Genomic DNA, 22,470 nt, shown 5'->3' on the forward strand with positions numbered 1-22,470 from the left:
TTTTAAAAGAGCTCTTAAGAAAGATCACTTTGTTTATGGATAAGTGTGAGTATGCATGTGTGAGTTTAGTTGCTGTGGGGGGGGGGCGGGTATTGGAGCCATTTGGAGCTGGAGTTACTGGTGGTTAAGTTCTCTCTGATGTGGGTCCAGAGACTCACACACAAAGCCTCTAAGAGAGTAATCAATGCTCTTAACTTCTGAGTTGCTTCTCCAGCCTTTATTTCCCACTTGCAGAAACATCTCAGTATGACATTTATCATGGCGAATTGAAGTACATTAGATAAAATATGACTTCTGAAGTCCCCATTGCTGAATGTTAAGCTAACTTACATGTGGATCAGTGCTTTTGTTCTCATAGTGTTTGTGGCAAAACAAAACAAAACAAAACAAAAAAAAAAAAAAAACAAAAAAACCAAAAAAAAAAAAAAAAAAAAAAAAAAAAGAAACAAAACAAAACAAAAAAAAAAGATTTCCTTTGATGGAGTTGACTACATGAAAACACTCTATGGCCGAAATCTTACAGGTTTTGCTTCTGTGAAACAGGAAAAGGCTTATTGTGGCCCCAAGGATTTTCTTGAAGACCTTTCATGCCACAGCTGAGGGGATGAGTTTACTTCCCAACCTGTGTTTCCCGAGGTTCAGAAACACAGGACTGCGTTAGGCCACAATGCTAGGGCAGCAATGTTTAGATATTATTTCAATCAAAAAAAAAAAAAAAAAAAAAAAAAAAAAAAAAACTGTGTTCCATTACCATAGGGTCGGTGTCAAGCTGTAGATTAGGTTAAAAAAAAAACAACAAAAGCTCCTGATGGCTGAAAGATTCCAAGTATTTGGCTACATTGCTGCATTTCAGGCATGAGCACGTTCCTTGAGCATGTTAGAGTTTCACAATGCTAAAATTAATTAATTGAGTCCTGCTAGAACAACAGTCTGACTTACTGTCTGCACGTTTAATAAATCCTTTGAGTTCCCTTGATCTGGCTTGTTTTGTACCCTCCCTGTGAGCTGTAGCACAGCTTTCCCAAACCCATAAAACTTTGATTAATGGAAGAAAGAATTAAACTTGAGATACCTGAGTTTGTTTCTCTCCCAGGCTTCTCTGACCCTTAGGTCATTTCCTAATGTGCATCGGCCATTTTCTCTTAAAAAAATAATAATAAATAAGTGAGGAGAGAGAACTGCATTTTTGAAGCATGGCTGCCCTTGCTTTAACACATCTTAAAGCAACAGATACATCCATGCAAACTGTACATTCAAACAGTGTTGTTTTTCCTTTCTAGAAAGTAGCCATGCTTCTTCAAACTTCTTCCCTGGTTTCTTATGACACTCACTGACCACATACATGTGTGTAAGTTATGCAGAAAAAAAGAGAGGGAGAGAAGAAAATTGGGACAAAAAGTGAACCACAAGACTCTTCATGTTGTTAATCACTCCAAACACACTGTAATATTCAAGTAGCATGCTGTGGATTTTTTCCCCATCATTGGAATACCTACTCACTGCTTCACAAAGTGTCTTTTCTATTCGGGAAAACCAATTGTCTCAATTTCTTTCAGACTCTCATACCCAGACTTAACTGTGGTCAGGATTTCTAAATTGGAGTTTCTCCTATTATACACAGAATTTCACTATTTCCTCCTCCCGGAAAAGTCCCATTGCCTTGAATCTCTGTTGTGTTCCCATCCTCAGAAGTCTCTGCTGTTCTCAGGAAATGCAAGGAGGCACCCTTGGTGGTACTCTCTTCACTGCAGTAAGTCTCAATGTCCCCAGTGTGTGGAAAGCAGCTTTTAGCAGGGAACCTGGGCATGTTTTCACCTGCTGCTGCTAGTGTAGCTGCCATGCCCATCAGATTCACAGATGACCGAAGTACTGTCCTGGATCCTCATGTCCATGGCATGAAGTAGCATGCCATTTCTGTAGAATGCTGCTTAGGGGAAAGAGGGTGAATACCCTGGTGAGGACATTGGGGAATGAGACATTGTGAGGAATGTTTCTTTAAGTCTTCCTTTGTATTTCAGTAGAGGCTGAAGGGGGGGAGCACATTTAAGTGACATGGGAACCTTCCCTTTTTATACAATAACATGTAGATCAAGATGTCTTTGAGGTAGTGGATGACTTTGATCATTACACGGTGTCTCTGGAAAAAAAATAGAATATCTACCATTATTCACATGAGCTTGGCTTTCTGTCTTCTCCAGAAAATGCTGAAAAGAAAAGAGATCATTGGTTTAAAGTATAAGATAGACAGATGCAATTGTTCCCCCCTAAAATTTTTCATTTCCTATTGATAAAAATTAAACATTGTGCTGCTAGCATTTCCGATGTGACCGAAGTGAGATTTTTCCATTTGGGATCTTGTTAGAAGATACACACATAGCATCATAATTATAGTGCCTGTAATTAATACTGTAGCAGGCATGGTCCAAGTACAATGATGGAAATAAAAGGATTTATGTTTACCATGCAGGAAAGTCTAAATGTTGGAGTTGTGGAGTAGAACTCATACCTTCTCTGTTCTCTTTGTAGTTTAACAGTGAGCTTGAGAGATTGGTTTCAAAAATTCAACACCTAAAGAATATATTTTTATATTGTTCAAAGCCGACTTACATTTCTTGCTAAAGTTTATCTGTACTTTTTTATCTGTTTAGAAACATACAGTTTTGGTTAAGTGGCTGAAGACAATCCCTCTTTGTCGTCCCCCTTCCCCCCTGAACTAAGGAGGTTGAGATAAAAAAGAAAGACTGCTTTAAAAGTCACACATGGCTGTAATTTAAGATTTTTTTTTCTCCCTCTCATTGTCCTTAACAGTTGAAAGAAACCTTCAATGAAAGTTTATTAACTAGACCAATGCCTGAGGCAATAAAGGCTCATTTAGTACCAGCTTCTTGGCTGTTTTTCTTCTTCTATTTTTCAGTTAAACTCATAGCGTAAGATAATACTTCACAAAATTAAACCTTTGACCTTCTGTAGAGTTAAGTCTCCTTTGATTAGATAAAGTAACAATTTATGGTCCAGCCGAGGTTGCACATGAAATGAATAATGCAGGAGACTCGTGTGGCCTGAGAAGCTATTGCTTTTGAAAAGATGAACACTGTTTAATGCGGGGGAAGTCCACTTAAGTGTGCTGTCTTTATTCACAATGCATTTTAGCAGTATTTCAAAAGGCTTTACTTCTATGATAAAAGTATACTTCAGTTTTTAAGTTCTCATCAGATATCTCTGGCAAAATACTACAAGTAAAGCTTTTGAAACTCGTACAGGATGGTTACATATATAAGACCTTATATTTCAGATAATACAAAGAACTAAGTGGTCTCATTAAATAAATTCATGAGAAAAAGATCACTACACAAATGTACTTTAAGATGAAGTCATGGATAGAGACTGGTAATAGCATCTTCTGGACCTGTTAACATGGCTAAATTAAAGTAGCATTTAGCTGCTTTAAGTTAGGGACATACATAAAACATAATAATGTTAAGCAGAGTCTCTTTTTAAAGCCAGCTCATTGGATTCAGCTTCTTACTATTATGATGTCATAGTAACCCATTTGAATAACAATGCTATGACCATCATTTTCCTCAATTCACTTTATAGGTTTGAAACTTCCTAACTATCAAATGTGATCAGAAATGAAAATTTATGTTGTTGTTTATGTCTTTAAATGTATTAATTTGAAAAGACTTTTGGGGAAAATGAAAAAAAAAACTCAAGTTTATATCAGTGGAAATGTTCTTTGGTATGGTACTGTACTATGGAACACTTCACACATTATGAGTCAGGTTGGCTACTTGCCTGTCTTCAGTTCAACAGAGACAGAGAGATGTGCCCCTATTGCAGTTCTGTGTTCCTTGCAAAGCAGATGTAATTAGCTGCTTGTTTAAATTACTAATTGACATGCAGAAGTTGAATACCTAAGAAAGTGTTTTAGTTTTAGTTTGGTTCTTTTTCAATTAGCTTAAATTATTTAAGGTGTATAAATCAACTGCAGTGATTTGGTTTCTTATAATAGAATCTCATGACACAAAACAAATTAGGTCAAGAGAAATCATTGGATCAGAATAACCCTGGATGCTGTTCCCTAAGTGATAGAATGTTAAGAAAGTTTGGTATTTGCTATTACTGTTACTCTGAAAACAAATAGAATGTACTAACAACCAAAAAAACCTCAAAATCCCCAAAGTCATATTTACCTTCCTATCAGAATGAAGCATATTTTTCCATTGAATTTTTTTTTTACACCAAAAAGTGGGATGTGAATAATAGAATAATGGCCTGTTTTCTTCCTGGGTGAGCTCAGCAGCATATGGTAATCAGACTGCGTAATACTACATTGTTATTCTGAAAAAGCAACCATGTCATATTGTGATCAAGCTAAATTTTCCTGTGACACACTCAAGGCATTAAGTAAGTTCATGGTGATAAAAAGTTGTGTCAAGACAAAGACTGCATCAGCCTCAGCCTGGCCCCTAGCTCAGGTTGTGGACCAGATTCCGTTTTTTTCTTGAAATTTACCCATCACTCAGTTGGGGCAGGATCTATTCTTTCAAAGTTAACCTGAATTGCTTTTTTTCCCCACGAGGTCTAATTGAAAGGCTCTTCTTGGTACTTACTTTTCTAGGTACTATCAATATTCAGCCCCTCCTTACAGACACATGAGGAAAACCCCCACCTCCTAGGCTGGTTATATTCCTTAGGATAGGTCTACATACCTGCAAGAACTGAAAGTCTATGGAGTGAGGGTTGTATTACCTTGATTGTCCTTCCTTTGTACTTACTGTATGTTACACAGTGATGGAGTCGTAAATGTTCCCGATTCACCCTGACCCTGAACTCAGTTCTTTTCAGAAAGACAAAAAAGTCAATATTTAAATTGTTTCAGATCCCCATTTTTTATTTTTATTTATTTATTTTTAGGTATTTTGATGTTTGGGGATTATTTTCTCTAAACAAATGTTAAATGTAACAGATGGGTCCGGACCTATCCCACTCCCCTTTCCCCTCACTCTCTTCCTCTCTTCTTACCAACTGGAATACTGCAGATCCACAGAGGGTGTACATGCATTCTCAGAAAAACAAACATGAAAGACTCATAAGTTTCAAAGGATGTTGAGCCAAAGTAGAACATTTGAGAATTTTAAGTTCAAAAGACAGTAAGATTGTATTTTTGTCGAAAAATATGCTTATGGCATGTGTACATTGCTAATCAATTATTATACCTAGCTCAGCTTAGCAATATATTATCAAGTTGCTTATTCGAAGACATCTTTTGTGAATGTCAATCTCTGCCTGACATACTCATGCTATTTGGAACCACCTTCCTAGGCTCAGTTCCTAAGTCATTTTGTTGAAATGCTGGCCCTGAGAACAACGCAAGGGAAACTAATCCTTGTTTACTTAGAAATAGATAGGTAAGATATAGTCAGTAAATTCAGAGTGAAAGTTTGATTTTCTCAGCTAGTGTACATAATGAGAATTTATTCAGTATTAAAATGACGCAATATTCATTTTGTTGGGTTGTGTGCTGGATCTAGGATTCTGGAAATACTACAAATGGAGGTGCCTTTCACCAATCCCACAGATAAAAGAATTCTGTGAATTCTGAGTCCCTCTACAGGAAACATATTCTGAATTTTATGAAAGTGTCATTGAAAATTTCATCAGATTTCTACACAAGCTGTATAACCTTTCTCCCCCATAAAATGCATAAGCTATAAGACACAGAGATGCATCTTATTTCAAACATCCATCTTGACTTGCTTGAATTTCTTCTGTTCGCTTTACCTTCATCTTCTGCGAGTTCAGGTCTAAAATGTGACCTAGAAGAACTGGACTTGCTCTGCTGTTGTTTAATGGTGTGATCTTATGGAAAAGATTATTCTCTTTGCCCCTACATCTCATCATCAGTAAAGCAAGGTTCCAGTTATCTTGTTTTAAATGATGAATCCCCAAGTGGTAGCTTAGAAATGATTTCCTGGAGGGAATAGTGTTAAAGATGAGTATACATACTGTGCTGTTTGCCTTCCCACACGTGAGCTAACTTCTACTGAAAACCAAGGTACTGCGATGTAACCTGTTTTGCTCACTCTAGTTTATCCTGTTTCTTTGAGGCAGTGATCAGAAGGTGAGATTTTCAAAGACCGGCATTAAAATAGTTCAGTGATTTACTCATGGCCAAATGGCATCCCCACACTGTGTTTGACCCTCTGATTCTGTTGTTGCTCTCGACCCTTCATTCGGGGTAAAAGAAAATTTTCAGCTACCTATAAAAATAATGTTAACACTGGTATTTATTTGATTTTTCAGTCATTAATTATATAACGATGGTGTCTTTTAAAATATTGTTTTAATGAAAATATAATTGTACCATTTTCTTACTTCCATTTTCTCCCTCCAAACCCTCCCAAGACCCTTCTCCACAATTCATCCCATCTTCCAGCCTGCTTCTTAGCTGCTGAAATAATACCTTAAAAATAACAGTGTCAGTAGACACTCTTACTCAGAATGGGGATAATATATTTCTTATTATATGTTTAAACAACTTTGTGAGGATTTTTTTGGTTGTTATTGTTAGTCTAAACATTTCTAAAATCTAATTCAATCAATTGAAAAACTGAAAACTGGTATAGAAAGTGTTTCCATTAGTGGCCTCAGGGATCAATTTTCCTTTTCTCCACAGAATACAAATGTGCTACAAAGGGCAAGAAAGTCAGTCTAATGGACATTAAGAGACAAGTTCATGCTGAAAAATCTTCACTTTAACCAGATACACAATTAAGTTCCTTATTCTAGTAGCTTATAATTTCTGCTATTTAAGCATTCAAGATGAGAACAGACATGGTTCAATCACATTTTTAATTTATTTAGAAAGTAATAAGAAATAAAGTATCTAGAGATTAGTGTCAGTTTTTGGACAGCTGGTGTTTAAACAAGGATAAGAAAAAAATGGGGTTAAAAAAAGACAGTGGTGTTTTCACGTTTGTTATACTGAGCCAAGAGTTCTTCTGTGTCTTGGAGTGATTTCAATTGAGTTGTAATTCAAACTCATATGAAGCCTACAATGCACCTTCAACGTAGCTTTTCAGAGTCTATAGGAACTGTCAGGAGCAGAAAGATTGCCTCACAGTAATGAGTGTTGAATTGAACTATGCTTTTTGATGTTTTACTTTCTGAATTGAATTGTTAGACAAGATTAATTGCACACAGTGAGAGTTTTAAATGAATGACTGTAAAGCATTAAGTTCTTCTCTGTGCCACTTGGGGAAAAATAGCTGGAAGGTTTAAATGAATAAATGCATTTAATGCGCAAAATGCCTAGACTAATTTTAAAATTCCTTTACTAACATCCTTATTGAAAATAGAAACCCACTTTATTCATCTGTCTTGGTTATATTGCGCTGGTTGAAGTAATTTAATATTCCTGCTTTCTACTAATCTTCTAGTTCAACAGAAGTAAACAATAGCTTTCATAAATTAAAAATACACTCCTCTGAACATGCTTATAAGATTAAAAAAACAAGGCTGTAAACATTTATGACTGAAGCAAACTAGATTGTTCAAATCCTGCCATGCTGCATCGTGTATATCAATATGGCAGTGATATCAGTTAGAATGCAAACAAGCCTTTAAATGATGTGCCCCTTCATTTCAGCTGGAAAAGCTGCTTCACACCATCTGCCTATCAGATGGTTAGGAACCAGGACTGCGTATTAATGCCACATGTTCGATTTTCCTCCTTCTTGTAATGGTTAGATTCATATTGCTAATAGCTGTGCATGAGCACTGTCGATGAAATTTCTGTGACGGTGGAGTGATGAGATATTTATAAGCCGCCTGTCTCCCTGAAAAATCAGTGGAAAGAATGCCAGACATAAATAACCTATCAATTCCAGAATATTAATAACTACCCTTGACCATATTTTTTTTGTATGTTTAAACTTGTTTCTTTTTGGTTTGAGTAAGCAGCATAGACTAACAAATACTGGGCTGTATGGAATATTGGAATATTTACCATCTCCAGTTTAACATGATTTTCAACCATTAGGTTTTTGGAAATGCATTTTATATGGAAGTTAATGTAAAAGTAGACAACATATCAAACATTTGGAAGTCATCTTGATGTCTTTGAAACCAAAGATCAAAGATTGGACTTTTCAAGTTAATGAGCAAACAAACAGATCAGAGAAAGGATTTGACAGCAATATGTCTTCTTTATTGATATTTATAATCTACAGTTGTAATCTTCTACTTATATCTAAGGGCACTAACTTATTTAAAATAAATATAATGAGATACTTACTCTTTTTTAAAAGAGTGATCAGGATTATTTAATGGCATTTGAAAAAATTTAAAGGCTGTTTAATGAAAGTTGAAAGAAAATAATTGCTCTCTTTGCAAAGTAAGAGGATGCCTTTAAAAGCCTGTTTCTCTTCCAAAAGTCTGACCCCTGATATTGTGTTTGAAATGGCAAGAGCTTTGTACCAATACAGCACACAGAGCTCAGATTCAATGATTTTATGAAAAATTTGATTCATGTGGATAGTTGAATCTAAAGGTCTGCCAAGGTAGCCAAAAGGCTGTGTTCTAAAACCTTTGACATTGGTTTATCATGATTAGTCAATTAAATTGAGGCGCTAATTATTTCTTTTTGTAAGAGGTCATTCATTCCTTCATTTATTAATCAAGGAGCTAATTTTATCTTACTGTAAGTGGTCATTTGTTGTTTCATTCATTTGCCCATCTTAAGTTATCTGTCTACCTCTACTGATTATCTTTGATGCAGTCATTTTGTAATTCAACTAGTTGGTTTCGTTTAGCTGTTCTGTTCCCTTTCCTTTATAGACAGATGATTTGAGTATATGTTTTGCGCTGATGTTTTTAAAACTCACTATTGAAAGTCTTTTCAATGACATTCACATGGTTGATAACCACTCATTATAAAACAGAAACATTGTAAATTTGAGTATAAATACCTCACCTAGCACCTATATATAATTTGAATTATTTCTTATAATGTATTAAAGGAATGTTTTGAAACTTCCACCTCCCCACACCTTTCTTGTGAGGTACTGAATTGACTAGTTCTGAAAAGAAAATTATTTGTTTTGATTGGAAGGATTTAAAGCAGTGGTAATGTGAAAATGTTAGGTACTTTGTAGTGAGATGAAGCATGGGAAGCAAAAGTTTCCATGAGTCTGAGCAGAACAGAACAAAGGTCTTTGGAAACATTGCTATAGGAGGGGGTTGAGGAGGAAGGTAGACATGAAAGGTTACTGGTGTTTCCAACAGAGAATAATTCTTTGCTACATACAAAATATGTCAGGGTTGAATTCTTGGCATTTTGTAAATCATTTATTTTCCCCTCTCTTTTTTTTTTTAAAGGAAGTTAATTAGGGAGCAACATATACAATAAACCTCTGTCTTAGTCTAGAAAGAAATCCAAACTATGCTTTTGCTAGGAACAGTAAGGTTCAAAGGATTTGAACATTATCTTGGATATTTGAGAGGAAAGGGACAGTGGAAAGCCAAAGGAAACAATAATAGATGTACTGGGCTGACAAATGTCTTGTGATCCTCTCAAACCTTAGGCACAAAGAACCTGTGACGAGTCATGTTTTACATTAAATTATGAGATTTGCTAGTTCTCATGTATTCACATATAAGCTAACACAAAAATATTCTGTACTTTCATTAATATGGTCTTTTTCTTGTGTCTCCTCAAGTGATCTAGTGTGGCAATGACTTGAATTTAGCATTTAGTGATGAATTACACCAAACACCAGGGTAATAATACATTTGCTGTAATTATACCATATAAGAAAGTCAAGATGGCTTATATGGTAGTAGAATTATGATGAGGGAAAAAGATGTTCATTACTAATCTCGCTTGAGCAGTTGCATGAGTTTATGTATTGTTCCTGGCAAGAGTGAATCTTAAGGTATTCCTTAAAAGGTAGACCGAATAGTCAGGAATTTTTAAGTTTCTTTGGGCAGTTAAGTCACCATGTGAACATGTCTTAGGTAGGCCTGGAACAAAAGGGCCACAAGGATTCCCCACAAAGTCAGACAGACATCTTCAAAGACTTAAGTGAGAGAAAGTGATGCAGCCCACTTGGGTGACTGAAATCAGGTTATGAATTTGGGGCACAGAAGTTAATCTGACACTGGGGATGTGTCAGAACCTTGCTGACACTTTAAAGTATTGCATTTGATTATAACTGCAGATATGAAATAGTATCAACATGCCACCATTTTATTTGGCCATGTTGACCACTATGTGAGTAAAACATTGCAGGTGGGGAAAGTGACAGTTGTTAAAATTGTCATACACATATGCACATGTCATTTGTGGATTTACATGTATGTATCCATTGCTTATTCAGCTGTTACTTCTAGCACAAATTGGACTCTGATGTTTATACATAAAAAACACGACACATGTTGGATGCATATATGGACACATACATATTCTTATATATAACCTGCTCAGTCTGTACAGTGTTACTTTTGTGTGTCTGTGTTTCCAGGGATGATTTCTTGTTATTCGTTTACCAGCTGAACTGGTGTTCTCTTCCCTGGAAGAACTATTAAAAAGAAAGCATTGCAGGAATTAGAGCCAAAGATACAAAAGTTTGTAATTGCAACAGTAGTGGACATGAAAGTTATTGGTTGAAAAAATATATAGATGCACACACATGTGCGCATGCCCCCCCCCCACATCCAAATCCAATGAGCTTAAGTGGAAATAAAAGTTTGTAATTATTGCATATACCATAATTTCCTGCCTGTGTTCAAAAGAACTTAGGCAAAATTAGAATTGTATGTTACTCACATTATACCATGCATGCATTCATGTTCATGTGTGCATATGGTTCTCTCTCTCTCACACACACACTTTTTGTAGTTCTATTTGAATTGTAAAATTTGGAAAAAGTATCAAACAAATTTTTCATAATATAAGATAAATCTTTACTAAATTTAGTTACAATAATTGTGATAAAAACAAAGATGACCCCAACTAAACCCTAAGCATTAATGGAGAGGGTACTTGAACTGGCCTTACCCTGTAATCAGATTGATGACTACCTGAATTATCATCAGAGAACCTTCCTCCAGCAACTGATGGAGGCAGAAGTGGAGATCCACAGCTAAGAACTGGGCCAAGCTCCCAGAATCCAGGCAAAGACAGAAAGGAGCAATAATATGTGCAAAGGTGTCAAGACCATTTGGGGGATACCCACAGAGACAGCTAGTATGAGCTAGTGAGAGCTCAATGAACCTGGACTGACAGCTGGGGAACCTGCATGGAACTGATCTGTACCCTCTGATTGTAGGTGGCTGTTGTGTGGCTTGGGCAGTCTGTGAAGCCACTGGCAATGGGACAAATATGTATCCCTAAACTTGTTCTGTTTTTATCCCATTTTCTTTTGAAGGATACCTTGCTCAGCCTAGAGATAGGGGGAAGGGCCTTGGGTTTGCCCCTAAAAGATATGCCAGACTTTGTTGACTTTCTATGGAAGCATTACCCTCTATTAAGGAGTGGATGGGGTGGGTGGGAGAGATGGGGAGAATGGGAGGAGGGAAGGGAGTGGGAACTGGGATTACTATGTAAAATTAGAAAGGATTAAATAAAACATGTTTTAAAAAAGATGTATATAAATAATCTAGAGTAAGAGACTAGGGATAGAAAGTTTCCTACTAAAAGCTAATATGTGGATTTTGTAAACAAAAGAATAAGGATGAACAACAGGCTGTAATGAACATAATGTGTTATTTTTATATACATTTCTTACTTGAACATTATGTTTCCTCTTTGAGCTCAGAATCGTTTTGTAGAAGAAACTATGCTCAAAAATATCCATTTGTTTTCCTAGGACCAGGTCCTGAACAATCCTGTATTGTGCAATTTAGAATGTGTAGGCTAATATGCAGCTGTGTCTTAAGTATTCATATTTTGAATACAATTACTGCATCTTTCTGTAACATGAAGCCAAGCCATAAGGCTGAGAAGAGACATAAATTTGACACAAGTCAACACAAGGAAATAGAGGAAAGGGATAAATAAGATGTTCACATTGGTGACAAGGCAAACATCAAGGAAAAAATAAAATTTTTTCTGGGAATCACAAAGGGGATTTAAAGAGTACAGGAAAGAAAATGTTCTGAAACATCTTTGAAGGAAATGAGTAATTGAGGAGAAAATTCAATCATAGGAAGATGAGAGAATCTGCTCAAGTTGAGACTTAAAAGGCAATGAATGCTTCTGCTAAACACAGACGGATTCTTTGAATTTAGATCAATGCCTTTTAAGGAGTGGTTATGAGTTTTTCAAGGAAAGATCAGATCTACAGATTTTATTGCATCAGGGTGAATATGGTCAAGGCTTCTTTGCACTGATCTGAAGAGAAAGTGGCATCTTCTGAGCACTGATTACATAGGAAAGGTTTCCACCAAGACTTCCATGTAATTCTATGGGTTGCAGCTTTTCCCTATGGGACAAGGAGTGATGATGATTAGTAGGGAGGAAGGGAGAAAGAGGGGTGCTCATTCTCTCTACCAACTGGGAGTGGAAATAAATCATATAGATAAATTCAGAAGGCTGGAACACAGTGCTCAGAATCTCTCAAGCAGCTGTGTGAAATGAAGATGGGTGCAGAGAAAGACACATTCTCCTTTTCATAGATTGTTAAAGTTCTAGAATTAGGAGAGATAACTCATTTTTTCCATGATGTGTATCTTTTTTCAGATGGAAGAGGCAGGTTAGAAGGTAAAATGAACTTGGTGAAAATTGACATATTGAGAAGAGAATACACTTTCTGTTCAAAATCCTCTTCTTGCTGTCTATATCACTCGCTGCACGTCACATCAGTGGCTTTTGCATTCTGATTTTCAAAAGCAGGGCTGTATTTCCTTTTTTGTATCATGTGTATTATTATCTGTGTCTATTATTATCCATGAATGATAAGGGTGTGTAAGACAAAGCCCAGACAATGGTCATTCTGTTCCTAAATATAGAATTTTAGAACTTGGGTTATTTTCCATAATCAGTAAAGCATGGGTGATAGGTATCAAAAATATATATGGGGTTACTAAGGTGATCAGATCACTCTTATGTCACTGAAATCATTACTTATAGACTTAATAGGTAGAAGGAAATTATTTGCTGAACTATCTGAATATTATTTATTAATTATTTCTTTGCCCAGCCTACTTACATTTCTGCTTCCACCCTCCCTCGCTCCTCTCCTCCCAACCCCCTCCCGCAACTCCCCTGCCCCATTTACTTCCATTCCTCTTTTCCCTTCAGAAAAGGTCAGGCCTCCTGTGTATATTAGCCAGCCATGGCATATCAAGTTGCATTAAGACTTACAAAGCTTGAACCCTACAGCTACATAGCTATACACTGACAATGGCCTCTGCCATGTAATAGCTCACCACCTCACAAGGAAAAGACAAGCACAGGCAGACACATACAGTGCAGTGTTCATGCACCCTAAAGATATGTGAGCATAGTTCATCTCACCCCAGTGATTAAGACTCCAAAGTGTGAGTAGAATCTCACTAGAATATGGGTAGTCATGGAAGTGAGTCAGGCAGGAAAGCTGAAGGTTGATGCTGCAGATCATGTGAGAGAAAAGTGATATTCATCACACCTTAAGGAAGTAGTGTTTGGATTCTGGAAGCCTTGTAATTAATCTGCAGTTCTGACTTTCTAGTTCCTTCTGGGCACCTGTAGCATATGTTCAGCAGGGAGTGAGATTTTCAGACTGTTTGTCCTCTAAAGTTCATTCATTCCATGTTTCCATTACTATGAAATATTGGAGGTATGTTTCTGCTCATGTTGAAGTAGAGAGTTTGATAAGGATTTGGACTCATCTGTCACTGCTGCATGAGATGAGCTGGTTTGGAATGGAAATATATTATCAGTATAATATAAAGAAATCAGATAGTCTAACATATGTTTGTGTGTATATGTTTATATGTGGAAAGACATCAACTGTCATACAAAAAATTTGAATTACTTTTTTATTTATTATTTTAAGGCCTGACTGCAGCTGCTGCAGCTGCTGCAGCTGCTACCAATGCAGCTATTGCTGAAGCAATGAAGGTGAAAAAAATCAAATTAGAAGCTATGAGCAACTATCATGCCAGTAACAACCAACATGGAGCAGATTCTGAAAACGGGGACATGAATTCAAGTGTTGGTAAGTTTAATGTTCACTGACACTATTCACATTCACTTTTCCAAAGAATTACTTTCCACTCCAGAATAAAACTACTGGCTATATTTGAAGAATTGAGTGCTTTAAGATCAAAAGTGGAGCATATTTTTAAGTCTTCATTTTGCCTCTCTAATATGTATACAAAAGAGCAGATAAAGGTATTGTTTTTTTTTATAATATAGGACACATCTACAGATACAGTGTATGGTAAAAACGCTGAACTGATATATAACTTAATACAAATGAGTTTTAAGAATCAAAACTATAAAATTTTGAGCGTCATAATTAGAAATGCGTGTGTGTGTATCTAATCCTACATGTCACTTAAAAATCACTTTAAAGCTTTGATTATAAAGTAAGAAATTCCTTACCATCCACAGCAGATTTTATTCATTAGCTTTCTCTCATTCATGCAGACGACATTTTGGGTCCCTTGTCTGAAACCACAGATAACAAGGAAAATTATATCTGCTTTGCTATATTTATTATATAATACAATAAATTTTATAGATTGGTCATTTTAATAGAGTATAAACAATAGGTGATAGTAGAAATGACAATTTCAAACTATACTGTACTAAGAGTTATTTAAATCTACTTGTTTGGCAGATAATATTATTGATCCCAGGCAATGTGTGCATTATGTAAAACTATTAAATGATTACGTAAAAATACCAGTTCAGAACATTGCTTACCACAGGCAACAAAGACTGCACAAAGTGTGGATAAGGGATGAAAACTGAAACGTTTGCTATGTTGCCAGAAATGTGGATTGTTTTTGCTTATTCCTTCTATCCACAATCATTATGAAGATATCTCTCATTTGAAAAGAACAATATTAACTTCTCATGCGCGTCAGGCTTCCCTTCTGTTAATTCACGATAAAAGCCTTTTACCTTAGCAAACTAACCACTTGGCTTGTGAATGCATCTTTAAATGTAATTTCTTAAGAGTACAGAATTTATCCTCAAAATATAATTTAACAAGAGGAAATTGCATTCTGTAAGGAACATGCATGTTATCCTATCCAACACGGCTTAGAATGAACACGGAAGTTCATCACAATTCAATAAATTTCTCTTTTTCATGTATCATTTTAACATCATTTCTAAAGTCAATCAATAGCTGTCTTCCCATTAGTTCACACGAATAGGCATAAGATGAAGCATTACAAATTTCAATAATTACCATTTCATTGCACACCCTCATGAGCACATATCAGAAAGGGTAGTAAGTGATTTGAAATATATATACAAACACAAAATAACTCTTCATCAATGAAGGGAAAGGGCAACTTCTGGCATTCAAATGGGAGGAATAGAATCTCTCAGTAGGACTGCATGAAGACAGCTGTATTGAGAATAGCTACTGGTGTCTCTTCTCAGAAGAGTGAAATCATGGAGGACCATCTGAAGAGGTGATGCTACAACAAACCAGCTCACTAGTATACCAGCACTCACACTGCTTGAGGTCCTGAAGAGAAAGCTGAGAAAGCTGAAAATTGCTTAGCTTATGGTTGGTACAGGCCATTTTAGACTTTATGACACACCAATATTGAAGCAAAATGAAACAGTTATAATGCCCTCTTTTTTAGAACATTTAAGTGTAGAAGGGCTTAAAATAAAGCTCCTTTGCTTTGGCTACTGAAATAGGCCAACTTGCAGCACTTATAAAAAATAATTTATCAGTGCTTACTTGACAGGGAGAGACCAAGATCTTGAAAGGTGTTTTTCCTGGGCAAGTTTAATCCATGAACCCCAGATATGCTGGTGTCTGTAATGTCCCAAAGGATGGAAACTTTTAACTGCACAATTTTGTGTAGTGAAGGACTGTGTTTATGTCTATTCCCATAAGAAAAAAATATGTATACTCAAAAGTCATAGTTACTATTCCAAATGACACCTTGATTAATTTTTAAATTATCAGAATAGATTTTCAGTGCAGGTCATTACTCATAGAAGATGCTTAAAGTAGTGACTAAGACAGATAGTGTAATACCTTTTAAAGGGACCTATTCAAAACAAACAATCTCTCTTTTATTTTTCTCTTTTCTCATTTAATTTAGAAGCACTATTATTTTATATACCAATCCCAGTTTCCTCTCCCTCCCATTCTCCAATGCCTCCCACTGACCCTGACCCATCCCTCTTCTGCTCCATAGAAAGGGTGAGGCCTTCCATGGGGGATCAACAACAAACTACCTCTTAATTTGCTGAGCAGCCAAGCAGCATTTAGCTTTCCAGAAACTCATAGGAAGAAGTGAAAAAGCAAATGACTCACAATTAAGCATTAACACACATTTCATATTTTTACTATGTAATAATGTTTACCTAGTGACCGAATTATAGCTCCCTTTAATTATTTAGGTACTTAGGCTATTACCACGTCTTAAAATAAAAACAATTTGAATATTCCATTATATTGAGTTGGGAAAATGACATTTCCTATTAGTTGATAGCTCACTATAGTATTATAGCATTGTATGAGCCATCATGCATCCATTTGAACCAACAGAAACACATGTGCCTTTTTAGAAGATATGTGTTTGCATCAGTAGAGTGTTAGACACAATGAGACACACATCATTTATATTTGTGGCCTCTTTAGATGATTGGTGAGTGCTTCTGATGCCATTTTCATTCTATTCTTAACAAGCTGAAATTGTCAAAGGATTTGCAGTTCCTATTGTCTTTCGTCAAAATCCCAGTCTTGAACATTTATTTAGAAATCATAGAAAGTGAATGTTGTGTTGGAGGAGAATGGCTGTAAAGGGGAAAGGAACCCAGTGAAGGTCAGACCAAACTGTGCGTAGATCAAGCAAGTTGCTGAACTGAGCAGTTTTTGTGGCTCCAGGCTCCAGGCTTCTCTGAAGACAATTCCTGCCTCTTCTAGGTGCTCAATAGCAATTTGATTATGACTTTGAAAAGTTATGTAGACTTTCTGGGCTTTACAGTTCAATACAACTGGGAAATGCTACAGTGTGATAATTAAACTATTTGTGCCTAGTGTTTAGTACATCATTCATCGTTCATTATGTCTGCTTCTCACATTGTTAGCTTGAAGTTTGGTATTACTTCTGATAATACACTTTTTTAAAACTGCCCTGTTAGAAGCGAGCTTCTTCCCGTTTTCACTGTTATCAGTAGCTTTCTCCTTTACATCCTCTTGTCTTGGGTAGGTGTTACTCCTGAAGCCATAGAGCTGTGAGAACACTTAGAAACATCTTACATCATACTTCATGAAATTTTTGAGGTCAGCTCCTTGTGAAAACACAAAAGTGATCTAATACATACCCAATATGCAAGGGCCATACTAGTATAATGAGAAAGACTGGCCTACCGCACAAGAGGACATATATTTTGCTCTGGGAGTATCAGTCATTGTGTAGTGGCTAGGAAAAGGAATTGAATTTGAATTCTAGAAGTACTCCCAAGACTCAGTGCTGTGCTTCAGAATTAAAACTCACTGCTTTTGTGAATCTGCCTTTAGCTGTTTGCAGGAGTGACACCTTTCACAGAGATGACCCTGAAACTTGGTAAATTGTTACTACTTAGTCTTACCATGCCCAGTGACATTTCTTGTTTCATGTGACTTTTGTTTACTATATTAACAAGTTTAGGTATACATTTTAGAATTTTCTTTATGGGTGCATGTTTTCTTTTTTTTTTTTTTTGTAGTAATGTGTTTTTTTTTTAATTTATTTTATATAACCAAGTCCATTTAAACGAAAACAAACATTTATAGACAATATTTGGGAATTTGGGCGTTGTTCTTTCCATACTACTTCCTGCTGGCAAGGGGCGCTGTCATGGGGGTTTCTAAGAAGATGCAGAAATCCTGGCGGTAGTCTGTAAGGCTGCTTTGTCCAGCTGTTTTGAATGTAAGATCACCTGATACTCTGTTTCAGGCGGTCTGGCTTGATCAAGCCACATTAGTCTGGAAAGAATCCACATCTTTTCATTTTCTGTGGAAACAAAACTAGAAATCCTTTTCCCCATTAACTTGTCCTTGAACTTAAATTTTTGAGTCAAAGCATTTTTTTTAATTTAATTTATTATTTTACATGTCGATCCCAGTTCCCTCTCCCTCCCTCCGTCCCTCCCTTCCTTTTACCCTCTCTGCCCTCTCACATGCACTCTAACCACCCTCCCCTCCCATCCCCCCACCCCAATTCCATATGTAGGGGAATGCCATCCAGTTGGGGTCATGTAGGTCTGAAAGGTCATGTGAAGTAGGGACTAGGGCTTCTCTCCTGTCTCTAGATTAAGGCAGTTATCCCTCCATGGGGGATGTGTTCACAAAGTCCTTTTGTGTACCAGGGATACATCCTGGCTCCACTGTCTGAGGTCCCTTAGACTGCTCAGTCCTTCTGGCTGAGACTCATATTTAGGGAGGGCCTGAGTCAGCTCCTCCTTGTTCAGGTAAGCTGTCTGTATGTGTTTCTGTCGCCTGGTATTTTCCTCTCCATCTGCATCTGGGTTCTAGTTCAACTCAGTGTTTATGTATGGGTGTTTGCTTCTGTTTCCAACAGGCATTAGTTGAGGGCTCCACGGATAAGTTAGTTGTTGATCTCACTCTCCGGGAAAGGCATTTATGATAGCCTTTCCACAGAAGCTCAAATTGTTAGTTGGGAGCAGTCTTGTAGTTCTCTAGACCTTTCTTTGTGTTTAATTTTATCTTCAAACCAATATTGGCTCCCTCTTTTATGTTTCCTTCTCTCTCTCTGTCTCTGTCTCTCTCTTTCCTGTCTTCTATTCCTAACCAGGTTCAATCTTCCTGGTCGCACATGTTTTCCTTTCCTCCCCCTAGTTTTCTCCTACTTCTCTCTCCATTCGCTGCCCCCCAACTTCCCCTGAGCTCTGGGGGACTTGTCCCTTCCCAGTTCTGTGAGGGACTTTATATGGGTGCATGTTTTCAATTCCCTACTTATAAATAAATCACTGAAGCTCAAGAAAATAGATTTTTGTTTCTGCTTGAATTGGCTGGATTTGGCTTCATGAGGTGATAGATAATGTTGGGAAAGATGGCTTCTACTGACTGATAAGGAATCTTTAAAAATTAGCCAGAAAACAAACAAACAAACAAAAAACCACAGTGTAGAAATCTCTGATGTTGACAAATAATTATTTTGCATTTCAATCTTAGATGATAACCTTGAGCCCTCATCTTTTCAAGAGGACTATGAATGTAGGAACGGTTAAGGAGCACAGGATAGATCTGAGTGAGGCATCAGCTTGTTGAGTAAAATATATGGCCATGTCACCGTTCTCCCTTATCCACAATCAATTGGATTCTTTTAGTTTAATATTTACTTGCTAAGATGAGATGCTAGTCTGCATGGTGATAAACAGTCTGCTCCTGGCATCTGAAGGTGACCTGTCAGTTCATATGGACAAATCTCCTGCTTACTGAAATGTACAAAATAAATCATTAAAGCAGGCAGGTGCTCATTCCCAGATTTAAATCACCATAGATTTATGATTTGAATTAATGCTTCATTTGGCCATAGAAATAGATACGAGACAAATGATATGCACTGGTTGGGGTCTCCATACTGTAGCTATCCTGATATTGATTACTGAGATGTCTTAGCAATCTCTTGTTTATATCAAGTAGTATCTTGTGACAGGTTGGCTGATATGAGCTACATTCCAGATAAGAAGGAAAAATGTCCTGGATTCTTTTTAGTGGCAACATTCTCCACAGAATGTAGGCCAGATAAATGAGTATTTTTTCTTCTTTAACAACTGATCTGCATAACCAGCTTAAAAACTCTGCTTGAAAATTGGAACTGGGATATTGGAAAGGGAAGATTTTAAACCAGTGAACTCAAGGTCAATTTGACAGAATCTATAACTGTTTCTCATTTTGTATCTGTTTATCTTTTCTTTTGGTGTTATGTTCATCTTTGAGGATACTAAATTTATCACAATTTGTTTAGTCTAAATAAAGGATCCTTAATTTTATTCTGGTTTTGAAATGCTGTTTAAATATTGACATAAAAAGCATCTCAGAGTATCTGTGTCATCTAAATAAATACTTGGTAAACCTAGTATCTTACTCCCTTTACTAAAGAGAGCCAGGAAATACGCCTTTAAAAATAAATGCATTAAATATTATTCCCAAGTACAAAGTTTTGTGAAACATAATTTACTAAGAGTCATGAAAAGAATACATTCTTCTCTCAACATTTTATTTAAGGAAAACACTGTGTACACAGTTTAGAAAATACTCAGAGGATTTTAGAGGGACCTTTGCCACTGGCTAATATCTGACTCATAGAACTGGTAAACAGCTATCAACAATAGTAGATTTCTGGCTTCATAGGAAATGAGTTCATATCTATTCAAAATGTGATCTCAAAACAGATGTCTCAAGAAAATCTCATTGTTTAAACTATAGTCGTAACCCCCTAACTGCTGTTATTACTTCAAGGAAATGAAGTCATCTCACGACTTCAGTATTTTGTCTTTCTGAACTCTAGAGCATATAGGCAAGTCTGCGTTAGTTCAGAAAACGACAAAGCTGAAAAAATGTCATGTGTTGGAAGTGCACAATTCCTTTATAATTCTCCTCAAACTTGAAATAGTTAACAGGATGCAGGAGTTTCAGCAACAGTAAGGACATGAGTTGGGTTGAGAATGTGTGATTCTGTCTTTCTGCCCCTGTTTACTTTTCTTCTCCTCTACCCAACAAAACACATTTATTAAAAGGACAAAAAGGCCAAGCACAGAGGGAGACAAAATATCTTTCCCAGCTGAACATCCCCTAACCTTGAAACAAGAAAAATAACTGTAGGAATATCCTGCAGATATAGAATAATTCACACCAAAGTCATTTCCTTTCTTCTAGCAAACATGTCTATTTTGAGGAAAAGGAGTGATTTTTATGATTTCAGGAAAAAGTCTTGGAGACTTGAAGACAGCAAATAAAAGGAATCTGAGAGCCAGGCCGCCACGCAGAGCTGTGCAGTTGCACATCGGATCCTGCCTTGGCAATGTTAATGAACCTCAAATCCTTCCTATAATTAGATGAGGGAATTGCTTATATTTTCAAACAGATGATGCTGCTATAATGAAACGATTGACAGGGAATTTAAGAGTGTCTACAGTAGTCATTTGGTTTCTGTTATAAAAAAAAAGTTTAAAAAGAAGATTGGCTTTAGACATAGGTCCTGAGAGAGGAAGTAATTTACATACTATGCTATGGCAGGTGTCTTTGTACAGTAAGAAAGAGAATGGAAGACTAAAGAAATGATGAGCAGGTATAGCAATTTTTGGGGGAAGGCCCTCCTATGCTTAGTCTGCTTAGGTTCTTTAAAAGGGGCCGAGACTCAAGAGATGGATCCGGATTGAGTGCACAGCTGTAACTGCTGATGAGCTAATTGCTCCTTATCTCTCAGCCCCATTCATCTTCATTTTTTACCAATTACTGAGAATTATCTGTGTTCTCAGTTGGATATGAGAGTTAATCCTTTTTGGTTAAGCTGGCAGTACTGTGAGCAGATTCCAAATCAGAGGGTGAAAAAGCCAAAGCAAGCTTGCTCTAAAATCGTCTCCAGTTCAATTACAGTATCACTGGTTCAAAAGAAAGTGGCTATTGTTCAACAGATTAAATGTTGATTTTCCTTTTTAAACTTCAACATCTATTCCTAATAATAAATTGAAAGAGATTTCTTCTTGCCTGATGAGTAAGATTAAATAATATTAATAGACTGGGTCTAGTAAACATGGATGCAACAAGGCTACTCTAAAAGTTCAAAATAATTATGACATCTAGACTATAGACTATTTTGCAACTTATAACTGTCATTTTACACCCACAACTTTTAACTCTCACTTTCCTTCCTTGTGCTCCTACAAATGGTCAAGAAGGGAGGCCCAGCTATGAACCATTCCTAGTGAACTAATGGAAAGCAACACAGGCATCTTTTAAAAGTGGAGTAACTGCCATGACTTGTAACTCAATTGATTGTGAATAGGCCATATGGTTAATATCATTCCCTATGCAGAAGATGTCTTCATATCCTGACATCTCACACAAAGTTATTCACCCCATCATTAAAACAAAGAAATCGAGTAGGTTACCTTTTTGTGAATTCTGATGCACTTATAAATATTAAATATCACTAGGATTTTTCTTTAAAATATTTAAATAAGATAACATGAATAATATAATGAGCAGCTCATTCAATTTGAAATTACATAAACAAACGTGGTCTGACAGTAAGACATAAAGTTCAAATATA

The 22,470-nt window shown here is 36.4% G+C and overlaps 1 protein-coding gene across 1 annotated transcript in view; it reads left to right on the forward strand.

Moving 5' to 3' along the window:
• The window catches only part of Dach1 (dachshund family transcription factor 1), a 375,887-nt gene that overhangs the window by 190,326 nt on the left and 163,091 nt on the right, over positions 1 to 22,470 (forward strand). Inside the window, exon 3 of the mRNA XM_051195300.1 lies at positions 14,043 to 14,204. Coding sequence (XP_051051257.1) covers positions 14,043 to 14,204 — 162 coding nt within the window. The remainder of the gene's footprint in view (positions 1 to 14,042; positions 14,205 to 22,470) is intronic.

The sequence above is a fragment of the Phodopus roborovskii genome, unplaced genomic scaffold (genome assembly GCF_943737965.1).
Source record: "Phodopus roborovskii unplaced genomic scaffold, PHOROB, whole genome shotgun sequence".
Taxonomy (NCBI): Eukaryota; Metazoa; Chordata; class Mammalia; order Rodentia; family Cricetidae; genus Phodopus; species Phodopus roborovskii.